Source organism: Wolffia australiana, chromosome 12 (assembly GCF_029677425.1).
Source record: "Wolffia australiana isolate 7733 chromosome 12, ASM2967742v1".
Lineage (NCBI taxonomy): Eukaryota > Viridiplantae > Streptophyta > Magnoliopsida > Alismatales > Araceae > Wolffia > Wolffia australiana.
This window is the reverse complement of record NC_135846.1, coordinates 11,664,712-11,679,659: the sequence shown is the minus strand read 5'-3', so window position 1 is coordinate 11,679,659 and position 14,948 is coordinate 11,664,712. Positions and strand designations below refer to the sequence as shown.

At 38.6% G+C, this 14,948-nt stretch overlaps 1 protein-coding gene across 1 annotated transcript; it reads left to right on the top strand.

Moving 5' to 3' along the window:
* Positions 1-1,459: 1,459 nt before the first annotated feature.
* Positions 1,460-5,699, top strand: STT3B (staurosporin and temperature sensitive 3-like b). The gene is made up of 6 exons (XM_078583935.1): positions 1,460-2,624; positions 2,693-3,229; positions 3,995-4,449; positions 4,520-4,642; positions 5,225-5,284; positions 5,375-5,699. Exons 1-6 carry the CDS (start codon positions 1,749-1,751, stop codon positions 5,502-5,504), a joined length of 2,181 nt encoding a protein of 726 aa, XP_078440061.1. The 5' UTR covers positions 1,460-1,748; the 3' UTR covers positions 5,505-5,699.
* Positions 5,700-14,948: the final 9,249 nt, after the last annotated feature.

The following is a 14,948-nucleotide window of genomic DNA, read 5'->3' as shown; positions in this document are numbered from 1 at the left end:
CTCACATATATTTCCCATCACTTTAGATTCTTCAAGGTTGCTTGAAAGCGTTGTCATCTATGTTCACTATTGTCGTCTCTCTAATTGCTAACCATCATTAATAATATAGTCATCCCGAGGAGTCTAGGTACTTATCATTATTTTTTGAACCCATCACTGATAATATATTCATCCCTAGGAGTCGAGGTACTTATCATTATTTTTATGAACCCATCACTGATAATATAGTCATCCCGAGGAGTCTAGGTCTTATCTTTATTTTTATGAACCCTTTAGGATTTCCACAAGGCCATTCGATGGACATCCTGGTTTTTTCTCCAAGAGCAAGAAATTAGCACTAATTTTTCATTTAAAAAAAATAATTATTCCCTAAACTCAATATACTTATCAATCATTTGTTTTGACAAAAAATATTTCCATTAGATAAAAATAACAACAGTTAAGAATGAATTAGTGATAATTATATGAGTGTAAAAATTGCTGAAGAAAATATAATGTAATAAATATTAATTATTTTAAATTAATTTCATGATATTATAAAGAGATATAAATCATTTATCCACAGGGATTTAATAGGGGCATCTCAACATGAATATTTAAACAGTAAAAATAAACTGATAGAAAATAAAATATATGAGAGTTGTAATTGACATAATAATGTATAAAAAAATACACTACAAATGATATATAAGTCATTACTAACTGTGTAAGACATCCAATGGCCATTTTATCTGGATCCTCAATCTGCAACTATGTGAGACTGATCAGATGGTCTTCCTTGGGAATAGCACAATCTAATTAACTTCTTTGTGGGATCAAACTATCATGAGACGAGAAGTTTTGATTTTTATCCTTTTGCGATGTTTACAATATGAGAGTCCAAAAATTGAAGAGGGTCTACCTGAAGCTTTTTAATGGAGTTTATGAAAGGACCCATATAAATTATGTTAGCCAACACTTCTAATTACTCATTTCGAGTCAAATAAAAAGTCAACTCACAGCTGACCTTGTTGAGTCTGCATATACTTCTGAAAAAATCCATATGAAGATATATGGAGAAAGATTTAAGCTAGACGAGAATCGTCAAAAGGAGTACTCCCATATCATGGATTGATTTGGTCTGAATTCAATACTAGCTTGACTATTATGCTACATCAAATGTTGTACATGATACCCATTAACATGTCCCTTGACTTTGACCATTTAATCGAACAATAAAACCAAAAAATCATGTTCTTGATCAAATAGAAAACAGGAAAGGAACAAACTGAGAAACAACCAGAGAGTTTTTCACTAAGGACTTCCAATAAACAATTCATCTCAGTGAGGCAGGCTCATTTAATGCTCTTAGTTGGTTCCTATACTCAACAATGACCACATAAATCCATTATACACTAAACAAGCCAAATTTATAAACCCACATTTACCGTAAATAGTTAAATAGGCCAAGTCCCAGATCTTACCTCGCTCTCACACACACACTGTCACACTCTTCCCATCCCAGTTTTCCCTGTTCTTCCTTCGATCCAGAATCGCAGGCGCTCAAGAGCAAGAATTACCCTCGTCGACAATCCCCAGTCGGCAAAGTTTGAAGCTTTTGAATCCTCTCTCTCGCCCCAGAGCTCGGAGCTTCGGCGAGATCAAAGCTAGGGTTTTTCCTTCGCGACGACAATGATCAGATTTACCCGCTGATCCGTCGAATTTCCCCAAACCGAGGGCAACCCTCCTCAAGATCTGCCATTTCCGCCATGGCCGCCAAATCGGAGGACGGAGCGAAGATCAGCGGCCTGCCCTTCGCCCTCGGATCCCTCAAGCTGAAGATAAAGCAGCAAGAACTCCTAATCCGAGTCTCCGCCCTCTGCCTCGTCTACCTCCTCGCCTTCTCCATCCGCCTCTTCAGCGTTCTCCGATACGAGTCCATGATCCACGAATTCGACCCTTACTTCAACTACAGAACTACACTCTTCCTCACCGAGAACGGATTCTACGAGTTCTGGAACTGGTTCGATTACGAGAGCTGGTACCCACTTGGCCGGATCGTCGGCGGAACGCTCTACCCGGGGCTCATGGTTACCGCTGCAATCATCTACTGGACTCTTCGATTCCTCCGGTTCAGTGCCCACATAAGGGAAGTATGCGTGCTCACTGCCCCGTTCTTCGCCGCTAACACCACAATTGTGGCCTATTTCTTCGGGAAAGAGGTCTGGGACTCCGGCGCCGGGCTAGTCTTCGCCGCCCTCGTCGCCATCTGCCCTGGTTACATCTCAAGATCTGTTGCTGGTTCCTATGACAATGAAGGGGTCGCCATCTTTGCCTTGCTCTTCACCTTCTTCTTGTTCGTCAAGGCAGTGAACACTGGCTCCCTTGCTTGGTCTCTTGGGGCCGCATTTGGGTATTTCTATATGGTTTCTGCTTGGGGAGGTTATGTTTTTATCATCAATTTGATCCCTCTTTATGTGCTTGTTCTTCTGGTCACTGGGAGGTACTCCATGCGGCTTTATGTGGCTTATAATTGCATGTATATACTTGGAATGCTTCTCGCCATGCAGATACGCTTTGTTGGGTTTCAGCATGTGCAGTCTGGAGAGCATATGGCTGCTCTTGGGGTCTTCTTCTTGATGCAGGTAGAATTTAAATGTTCTCTCAACAATAGCTGAATTTGCATTATTGATGGTTATTTTATTATGTACAGATGTTTTATTTCTTGGACTGGGTTAAGTATATGCTGAATGATGCCAAGCTGTTCCAGTCTTTCTTGAAAATTACTGTCACGTTGGCTGTTGGGGTTGGTGCTCTTGCACTGGGAGTGGGAACAGCATCTGGATACATTTCCCCTTGGACTGGAAGATTTTACTCTTTACTGGATCCCACTTATGCGAAGGATCATATCCCGATAATTGCATCCGTATCGGAGCATCAACCGACGGCTTGGTCGTCGTTTATGTTTGACTTCCATATCCTTCTTCTGTTGTTTCCTGCCGGTTTATACTTTTGCTTTAAGCGGTTGACTGATGCCACGATATTCATTGTGATGTACGGCCTCACAAGCATGTATTTTGCCGGGGTTATGGTCCGGCTTATACTGGTGGCTGCGCCGGCTATGTGTATGCTTGGGGCTATTGCTATATCTGCTACAGTAAAAAATTTGGCTTCTGTTGCGCGTTCAAGGAGCAAAAGTCAGCCGACAAGTTCTGGCAAGGGAGCCAGCCATACAAAGGCATCGCTTAAGGTGTGTATTATACTCGCCATGATCCTGTTTTACCGTTTGTTTTGTTAAGTATTTACATGATTTCAATATAAACATGTTTTCCTTCTGTCGTCCATTTTTCTGGACAAAGGACTATAAACGTGATTTTACTATGTGCATGATTATATTTAACAAGCGTAGGTGATTTCACTATAAACATGCTTTCCTACTGTCGTCCATCCTTTTCTAGATGAAGTTATTTGTTGATTCATTCCCTTCAGTATCCCTTTGTTTTTCAGAATAATTTCCGGGTAGCTTTCCATTCATTATTTCACGTTCTAGTGTGTAATAAAGTTATATCTCAGTCATTTATCATTTAAAGAAACATGTTCGGTTCCTGGGTTCATCTTAAAATCTTGTAGTGGAAGAATTTTTCATTCTGCCAAGCCCTGTAACATGAGGTTCAGTCTGTCCCGTTGACTGTGGATGTTAACACTGACAATCTTGTCTTGTCAGTGTCAAATTCCTTGGTACTGGTCAACAGTATCCCGATCAACATCAATATTGACATCAGCAACCCCCAAAAACATCAACGGTGTCTTCAATCTTGACAGTGGTGGTTGGTGTTGGCAGTTGATAGGATGCTGACCAGTGCCGATCTGTATCTTTAACTAGGAAGGTCAATAAAGAACTTTTTTTCTGTGTAGTCTGACACTAATTCAGTTGTTCAAGGATGTTATGTATTGCTTTGAGTCATTTTCTCCTCACGACCCACATTACAATTCATACTTGTCTGAAACTTTGCAGGCTTCACTCGATCAATCCCTTCCGTTCCAGCAGAACGTTGCCCATGCCCTTCTCCTTGGAGCCTTCTATCTGCTCACTAGATATGCTATTCACTGTACGTGGGTGACTTCTGAGGCTTACTCTTCTCCATCTATCGTGCTAGCGGCACGGGGGGCCGGTGGCAGCAGGGTTATTTTTGATGACTATCGCGAAGCTTACTTCTGGCTGAGGCAAAATACGCCTCCCGATGCTAAGGTCATGTCATGGTGGGACTATGGCTACCAGATCACTGCCATGGGTAACAGGACAGTCATAGTGGATAACAATACATGGAATAACACCCACATTGCCACTGTTGGGAGAGCCATGTCATCTTATGAGGATGAGGCTTACGAAATTATGCAGTCCCTGGATGTGAGTTATGTTCTTGTAGTTTTCGGAGGAGTTACTGGATATTCGTCTGATGACATTAATAAGTAAGAGCATAGCCGCCTTTCATGATTTGATTTCATTATGGGAAATTATTGATGGATTTCGGTTTTCTAGGTTTTTGTGGATGGTGCGAATAGGCGGTGGGGTTTTCCCTGTCATCAAAGAACCAGACTATCTTGTAAATGGGGAGTATCGTGTTGACAAAGGAGCAGCTCCGAAGATGCTGAATTGCCTAATGTAAGCATCAAATGATTTATTGGAAGAGAAATAATTCTACTTTTAAAGTTTTTTTAGCTGATTTGATTTGTTTTTATAATTTCTGAGACGAGATTACATCCTATTTACACTTCTCGTGTTGTGATGAACTCTCTTAATTATGGTAGTTCTTTCGAAAATTTCTTTGCCTGGCAATTATTCAATTCCTTGAACCGAAGCAAATCATTTTACGCCAGAATTATGCCTTCGTTTCTTCACTTTTATCTCTTCTTTGTAAATATCAATTCCTTTCCTAACAAGACTTCTAGTCTCACCATGAATTTCCTTTTTAAAATATTTTGTACTTATGCGCTGTCAAGAAACCTCACATTGTGTTACCGAATAATTTTCAGCTTGAGCTATGCGTTCTACTTTTTCTTGTTTTCTCATTTGTATTCTTCTTTTTTACCAGTCATTTTATTCTATGAAATAAAAGTCATACACTGCTTTCTCTTTACTTGGATTTTCTTTTTTCACTTTTATTTTTTCACTTCTGAGAGCTGTGAGCAGAAAGATCGATTACAAGATCAATCCTACTCATCTCTTCGATTCGGATATTTACAGGTACAAGTTATGTTACTTCCGCTTTGGGGAGATGATCACAGAATATGGCAAGCCCCCTGGGTAAATCATTTTTCATCAGGTTTCGTTTATTATTGGAATCTTTTTGGCAAATTGTGAAAGACATGGTTTTATTTCCTCTGCTCAACGCAGCTATGACCGAGCAAGAGGAGCGGTGATTGGGAACAGGAACGTTACGCTTGAGCATCTGGAGGAGGCTTATACCACGTCAAACTGGATTGTGAGGATATACAAAGTCAAACCCCCTAGCAACAGGCGTTGACTCTGAAGAACTTAGAAGATCCACGGCCCATGTTTTTGGTAGGTAGTAGGATTCATCTCTTCCTTCAGACGACGGCCTATGATCTGTTGACGACGTTTTCCCCTTATAAGCTAGAGATGGCCTCTTTTGTCCAAATTAGAATTTCTTCTCATCCCTCCACAGCGAGCTCACCCTTTATGATAGTTTTTTTCCTTACACCCATTTGCCCATTAGTTAAAAATAACAATATACTGCACGCATTATTTAAAATGAATCCAATTCTTATGAGTCGTTCATCAGGTTAATTTTGAACTGCTGATTGTTACATATCATGAAAAATTGGGTATCTTTTGAATATTAATGTTATTGTTATTGTAACAGAGTTTGCGAAGCAGTTCAAAGCATAATTGAGTAATGAAAATAATAAAATTTAAATATACACATCTAGTTACCTTGACTATGGTCGTGGGGTTGTTCTGAAGCCTTCAGAAAGGGTTGGGGTGAACATTAGGTTGGCGACTGTGGAAAAAGAGGGTATATTTTTGGTATTCTATAATTGTGTTGAGGAAAGAAAATATGAATTCCAAGTCTTCAAGCAATTGACCTTGGCTTGAATATTTTTTTTTCAATACGATGTCACTTTGCTGCTTCAAGTGAAACCAATAAAAGATAAATAAACACTCAACTTAGTGTTTTGATGAAAACCAAAAGGGCTTTAAAGGGTTACAGAAAGACATAATACTTGTGTCGTTGAAACAAAGGTTTGCTCACTGGAAATGCATTGATTACACAGAGATATTCTCTCCAATTTCATTGGAAGACTCTTCTACAATTATAACTTCACTAGAAAAACATTTTAATCTTGGGTCACATCAGACGGATGTAACTACTGTCATTTTTCAGTGGAGATATTGATGAGACAATCTATATGGTACAAACAATTGCAATTTCAACTAAATAAATAAATTGCAGGCTTAAGAAACCTTATCATCATTTTATTATAATTTCTTGTGTTTCATATTAATATAATATTGATTGCGAATAAATTATATGACTTATTTTTATGATATCAGCAATTTCTTGTTGTCATTTTGACATGAATGATTTTGGTGAAGCCCTTAATCATTCATCAATTTCAAATTTTATATCAAGGTATTTCGGTCTTCTCACAGAAGAGTAACATTTAAAGGTTTCTTAAAAGACAAAGCATACACAAATGTGAACTAATCAATATATGCTTAGCTAAAGGAGATAGTACAGACCAAATGATTCCATACGAATCATTTTTATGAAATTCCTTCTAAGAAATACCAATTATGCACAATTTTTTACATGACTGGATATTGCACACGTAGTTGGGATGCTTGTCGATACATAATGTAATTTAGCCAGTAACATTTTAAGGCAGCCAAGAGAGTCATGATATATTTTAAAATTACCCAAGGGTGTATGATCATAACATTTGAAGATAATTGGTAATTTGATTCATTTTTTAATGGATGCATTGATAGTAAATCTACTTTAGGCTAAGGTTCTTTGCTGGAAGAAAGACCTATATTGTGGAAAAGTGAACAAAAAAGCCTTCCTAGCCTCTTCAAACATAGGGGAATTCATACCCTATTTTTATGATATAATAATAAACATTAGCTGAAGAAATTTACCAATAGATCTAGGGTTCTTAACGTGATTAAACTAAAGCTGAAACTCTAGTTTGATAATCAGTTAGCTGCTATTTTTGGAAAATTAAACAAGAGATAAAAAATGTCTACAGACGTAGATAGAAAGTCACTAGTTGTGAAAGAAAGTGTCCATACTAGATGTAGCCCAGAAGCCCATTTCTTGAGGCACATTAGCAACTGGTGGCCCGAGATTTAATCCTTCTAGAAGCTGAAAAGATATGCAAGAAAGTACCACAGACCCACAAAATACTCTTATAGATTTTTATCTAAAAGAGTCATCTAATGGATTCTTCTTCTGCCAGAATCCGTACAATATCTCTACACATCTAATAGAGGTGTAGGAAGTATACTTTGTTTTGCCAAGATCTTCTTGATCCACACAACATCTTTTGACATATTCTAAAGGCCCCAAAATCTACAGCATATCTCTGCCCTGGCCTGTCAAGCTTTTGATCTCTTGTTTATCTTGTCAAAGTTGTTTTTTCCAATGTTGTAAGTTATCTTTTCAAGGGTACTGTTATTATGGATGGCCCTGAACCTTTAGTGGCATATATGAGGCCCCATATACCCTTGAAGGAAGAATGTTGAAATGTTCTCTTTGTTATAGATCGTTCTAGTTGTTCTGAACTCAAGCACAACCGCCTTTTGGACTCAAGGGTTAGAGAACCTAGAACTCTAGATCCAGGACATGGATGCTTCCAATGGAGCAAGGCTTATGGATTCAAGTTGTGCTCCTACATTATTCATGTGCTAAGACTGCATCAAAATTTATTTATCAATCATACCAGAACAAACCCCATGATTGATGTTCCTCTTGCCAAAGGATTGTGACAAATGTCTTTCATGAGAACATTTCTCATATGGTTTTAGTACCTTATTGTTAGTTTAAGTGGCTAAGGAATAACCTAAGAGGGGAGCGAATTTAGTTCTCTAGATATATTATTTTTTATTTTAATTATCCTAGGAGTTTTCTGTGGGTTTCTATAGGCCTTGACATGGATGAACAAAATCAAAACGATTCGCAGCGGAAGACTTGAACGAATCGAACAACATCAATAAAAACATTGAAACAAAGTACCTTTCCACGGATCGCATCCGTGATTTCTTGGATCCTAGAGTGAGTCGAGTTGAGCTGCTCATGTGTGCAGCCTCTAGACGTATCCATGCGGTCCTCAGCACGTCGGATCTCATCCTTCTCGTTGAAGACCCTGTTCTTTCTCCATCGACATCGTTACATCGTCCCGATCACATCAGGGAGGGAGAGGGGGTGTTGGGAGATGGGAGAAGAAGGGGAAAGGCCCATGAACAATTCTGGCCTGGGCGAATTTCGTTCAGGGCCTTTCCCTATTTATACTAAGTGGGTATTTTTCATAAAAACCCACAAAACTTAAGCATATCTTCCGACGTCCAAAAGACCATTTGCGTGTAACCCTCTAGGCCCATGTATCAGTCTAGTTAACCACTCCAGCAGCCCAATAACCTTTATTGGCCTTCCAAATTAATTAACTATATCATCATATAGATTAATTAATGTCGGATCAATTTAACACAATCGATGGGTCGAGTCTCCGACATGTGGGGTGCCAAGCTACACCTCATGTCCTAGAAAATACAAAGGAGTGTGTATCGACTCACTCATGGAACTTGTTCATCATCAGTTACCATGTATGTATAATCCCTCATCCACTTGACGCTCTGTGGACGACTTAGGGTATGGTCAACTATCAAATCCTAATCGATCATGTGAGTTAGTACTGATACATTCGGAAATCATTGGAGAACTCTTCTCCAATATTTCACTACCTTGGCCAAGGACTTCATCACATCATCTTCCCTGAGTTGTCTCCTCTTATACTTAGGGTGGACGATCCCATCTTGACCACTCAATCGTCTTCGTGAACTTTTTGATGTACCCGAACTAAGACCATTTAGAATCCCATGATTAGAGACTCGTTGGCCATCGCCAAAGTACAACTGTCCATCCACAAGACATCTTTGGTGTCTCAGGTCTAAGGACCACTTACACAACCGTGACGTGAATCAACCTGACTGACAGTTTGGTATGATACCATTCAGGGATTTGTATGGATCAATTCAGTGAACTCTTTTCACTAAAGAGCACCCAATATCTATCCTTGTTGTCTCCACACTAATGGCTACGGGGCTGGCCATACTCATCATATGAGTGAGGCTAGATAGTGTTATTCTATCTGGATACTTTGATGTTCGTCTCGTTTATCCTTTGAAAAGGAATGTTTAGAACACATGCTTAAAGACTAGTGATCTTCGTATTATGATCTCATCATAATTCACTAAGTCTAATCATGTTTCATGGACTTCATTATACACATCACATGTGCACTATAATGAGTATGTTCTATTCATGAACATCGAACGAGATGTTGAATGTGTGATTGGCTTGCCAGCCACATATATTTTCCATCATTTTCTACCTAGGAAATGAGGTAGAGGAATTGGGAGACACATTTCTTTTTAGACTACTTAGGCTAATCCTTGTGATGTTCGGGGCTATCCGTCCCCATGTGATGATATGCCCTAACCTAACTGACCACAAGGATCTAGCAATAACAATATATTTATGAACAATATGTATTTTTCCTCAGCAATAATCACTCAAGTAGTATTCAAGAGAAGGTCTAATGTCATGAATTTCAACAAGAATATTTTTAGATCAGAAATTAATTACTCGAGAGATATATTTTGAAAATGTAATTAGGGCTTCCACCTAGAAATGCCTCCATGTTTGTGGTCTTCTTCCTCAAGTCCTCTTCTCCTCCATGTTTCTCTTTAGATGAAACTCATTGATTCGTGCTTGACTTTGGTGCTTAAAACCAAAATATCTTCTTCATTCTTATCACAACGTCGTGGATGTGTGAAATTTGAAGGCCAGTCTTCTTTCTTTGGATCTTGAAACACCAAGTACCAAAAACCAAGATTACATGTTCTATAGACTTAGAGTGATGTTAGCAAAAAATTTCCTCTTGAAGAAATTCTGAAAAACTTCTTGAAACTTACTTCAGGGAGTGAAAGATCTCTCTAGACTTTGGATTGCAATTTTCAAAGAGTAAGGAGAAGGGGAGTTTGAAATTAGGCTCAAAACTGTATATATGGGCTTAGAAATTTTAAAAGGCATAATGGTATATTATCAAAAGTCCAACATTCATATGTATTGATTATGATTAGAAAATATGAAACACTAATCCTTTTAATTTTGAATTTTTATAGTTAATATTTTTCCGTAAGTTCAAAATACCTCTCAATTGTTACGAGTAAACAACTAGATGTTATGCCTCCGATTTTAGCTTTAAATAATCTTAAATTTTCAGGTATGTTTACTACATCATTTGACTAAATATTTCCCCAACTGATATCAATACCTTCATGTTATTAATTTCATTGAATCATCAATAAATTCGGCCTTAAGTGCCCCAGGGATTGCAAGGAGGAATTCGACGAAGTTATTAAACCAATCAAATGAGCTGAAATTTAGGGAAATAATTCAACATTTTTAGAGATTATGTTTATCCTCATGTCATAGAAAATCCAAGTCTTAAATCAGTGGTTTGACTTGTTTACCAAACAGTCAAAACTAAGTAGCATTTAAATAGAACTATGGATGGCTATTTGATGTGCACTTAAAATTAATCAACTAGCTGATTGAAGACCTTTTGTGCTTGATCAAAACCCTTGTTGAGGCATGCATTACTTTGACCAATCATCAAAACACATATTAAAGAATTATTTGTGTGATTTCCATGTGTCACATAAACAATTGATCAAAGTCACTTGTTGGCTCAAGACGCATGATTCCTGATGAGATAAATTCCCTTGATCTTATTCTTGTTTCATGATAATTAGATTTTTATAATTTTCTGATGATTGTAGAAAAAAATTTGAGCTCATGAAAAATTTTGATCTATTATCAGGGTGAATATGCTTTGTCAAAAATGGATTTTTTAAAGTTTAAGAATTCCAAAATGGATTTTTAATATATGTTATTGTAGGTTTTAAGATGTCATTTAATTGTTATAAACTGATTGACTTATGTTGATGATGGCATTAATTATATATTTACTAATTGTATAATATTTCTAATGATGGAGGCAATCAAGTGCTTGGAAATTTCGAATTTGAGATAGAGAAAGGCAATTACAGGTATTCTATATTTATTTATTTTTTTCTAATGAACAAGGACAACATAAGAGAGGATTTAAGTGGTTAATTGAAAAGGTCATAGGCGTTATACGAAATACTAACTAGTTACTTAGTAGAACTAAAATAATATATAATATTTCAAGTAATGAGGTAGCAAATGTATAATATCACAAAATCAAACAAAGAGATTTAATTCAGTTCATGCTAATCCCTAATCCTATCTTGGCTATTATATTTTCCCCACAGCCTAAATCTCAATATATCCACTCAGAAATATTGCGCATTAACCCCTCAACCCTTTTAATTGGGGCATCAAAACAATTCTACTTTAGGACAACCTTGCCTTCGAAAATTGGGGATTTAGTTCATTTGCCTCCAGCACCTATGCTTTCATGACCTTGAGTCAACTCCTTTTCATCCACTACCTTCAAAGGCTTTACCATGAGCCCTAGAATTTCAAATACTATTCCAATAAACATGCATCATTAAAAATAATTTTACGTCAAAACTGTTAGAACTTGGGTTCAATTCAGTTGTAAGATAAATTAAATCCTGATTGATTTCTTGTTTCCCTTATCTTATTAACCTCCAGCCCCTATGCAATATCTTCCCAAATTATGTCCCCATTTTGTCTCTATCCAATTTTGAGTTTGTCCATGATCAATGTTGGAGATGAGATTAATGCAGCAGAAAACTTAGAAATTGAATTGGACCAATAAAAGTAAAATCAAAACACTGATAGTTGTATCACCTTACACCGAATTGAATCTTTTACTTTGTGGTCCTTCAAATGATTAATCTCAAGTTGCGCAAATGTTTGTCTTCTAAACATGTCAATGTAATACGTGACACTTTGGATCTCCTCGTTTTTCTCAATTATTGCCATCAAAGGTCTGAGAATATCTTATCACCATTCAAGTTGCAGTAGAAGAGGAATATGCTCAAGGAGAAAGGAGAATAAGGGAAATAACTAAGGAGAAACTCGTTTGGGTGTGTCTTGTCTAGGACTTTGAGTTAATTTATACTTTCAGTATGGGTTATCGAGAACTTTCATAAAAACCCTTATACTTATAAGTATATCTTCCAATGCCCAGTTAACAATACATGTGTGACCCTCAAAACCCATGTAATAGTATAGTTCATCACTCCATTAGCCAAATAAATATTTATTGAATAACTCAATTAAATAACTATCTCTAACATATAGGTTAATTCTTATGAATTGATTTAAACCAATCAATTGGTTGATTTGTCGGCACATGAGGTAACAAGCTACACTGCACATTATAGAAGGTACAAGGGTTTACATTAAAATTTCTATGGAGCATATCTGACATCAATTAACAAGTACCTATAATCCCTCATGTACGCAGCACACCATGGATAACTTGGGCGTGGTCAATTGTCAAACCAAAATTACTCATTGATGGCGACCATGACAACGCACAAGTACAGGACGTGCCTCCACTTTCACATGAGACATCCAGCAAAGACGCGTCGCCAATGACAACTTCAGAATCTTCTGTTGGCATGACACGTCGACATGTCGCCAACGTCCTTTAACATTAGAATTTTTAATTAACAGTTATCTTATTTTCTCTTTCCTACAAGGCCTATACATAGGCCAATGTTTTAAGAAAAACTTGGTGAATTTCTTTTGGAATTAAAGTTTCTTCTTCTAAAAAGACGTTTGCCGTAGCCGTCGTCCCTCCTGAGCCGCCGCCGCCGCCTCCTGCCGTCGTTAACGCCATCAAGGAAGGCCATCAGTCTCCAGCGCCTATCACGAACATGATCATCTGCCATGCCCTTCGCACGCAGAGCCGCCCGCCTGCGTCTACCATGCGCAGGCCACCTGGCCGCGCCCACGTGCACAGGCCATCGCCTGCACCTGCAATGCGTAGACGCCCGCCCGCGTCTACGTGCATGCACATGCCTTCCACCAGCGCACGCAGGCCATCCGCCCGCGCCCACTGCGCGCAGGCCACTTTCTGCGCCCGCCGCACGTAGCCACCCGCCCACGCGGCCATCGCGCACAGTAGCCAACCCACGCGGCAGCCGTGCGCAGCCATTCGCCCACGCGACCCCTACGATCAGCATTCAGGCCTTCAGATTCTTCGTCCTGCAATAGCCCACCTCTTTTACCATTTAGGTTTCGGGGCGTTGCCCCAAACCCCACAAGGGGGCGACTCCCCCCTTGAACTGCCGCCAAGTGACCACGCAGTTAAATCCGCGACACCCTGTCGAATTGCATAAGGGAGCACGACGCACTGCTCTAGTGCTGAGGTAAATTCTATCATCTTTGGTGTCGGTGTTCTTCATTCGGTGTTCCTCGATTGTTTTTCCACCGCCGTCGGATTAGCTGATTTGGCTTTTGAATCTTCTCGCGATTGCTTGATTAGGCCTTTGAATTTTCTAGTGATCGACCGTTTGATTTATTGAAATTGTTGCTTCATTTTCACCACGGAGGTTGTAAGACAGTACTCCCACCCTCGACGAGGAAAGGGGCTGCATAATGAGTATCTGCACTGGACTTAAATCTTCGAATCCAATCATGTGAATTGTGGTCTGATTTATCCTAGTCTACACTAAATAGTCTTTCCTACCCTGCATCACCTAGTCATCCTGCATCAGTCATTCTAGTAAGGACTTCTGTATGGGAAAACACCAGTAATCCCTCTTTCAGATATTTCCATAGGCTTTTTCCTCCTCAATTTGTCGACTTCCTTGATGTGTCTCCTCTTATACCAAGGACGAACAATTTCATCTTCACCACATAGTCTTCTTTGCAGACTTGTTTAATCATCCAAGGTAAGTCTCTTTGGAATCCCATGATTAGAGACTTTTGGGTTATCGTCTAAGTACAACCATCTATCCACCACATGTCATCGGTGCCTCACGTCTGAATAGCACTTTAACAACCATTAAATTAATCAACTCTGGGATTCATATGAACTAATTTAGTCAACTCTTTCCTCAAAGAGAACCCATTATCTCTCCTTCGTGTATGTCCACAGGGAGTTGTGAGGTGAGCCATCCGCATCATATCAGTAGGAACGTATAGTGAATTATATCATGATAGTCAATGTAATTGCCAAATATCCAATGAATAAATGTTTATTATACATGTTTGAAGACAAGTAATCGTTATAGCATCATCGCCTCATAATTCGCTCACTATTTTACATATTTTTCACTTCATTAGACAATCACACTTGAATAACAATGAGTATGAATTGTATTAAAAAAATTCTCAATGAGGTATGAAATATGTAATTGGCTTCCAGGCCATGTCATTATTTGATCCAGATTCCTATTAAATTTTATTCCAAAATTCATTTCAACCACAAAATGTTCGATATGATTTTTCTTCTCTAGTCTAATATCTTTTTATAAGAACTAGTTTGGCTATTCTTTGCTTTCCGGGTATATTTTTCTCCTCGCCCTGAAGTGGATCATGGTTGTCTTTTCCCTTTGTAGACTTTTCTAGTGGCACTGGAAGAGAAAGGGTAGTTTCCTAGACAAGTCGTCGCCGGTCGAGTCTGATTCCTCATGGTCCAACACGGTTCGCGAGAGAGAGAGAGAGGGGGGGGGGGGGGGAAGAGAAAAAGAG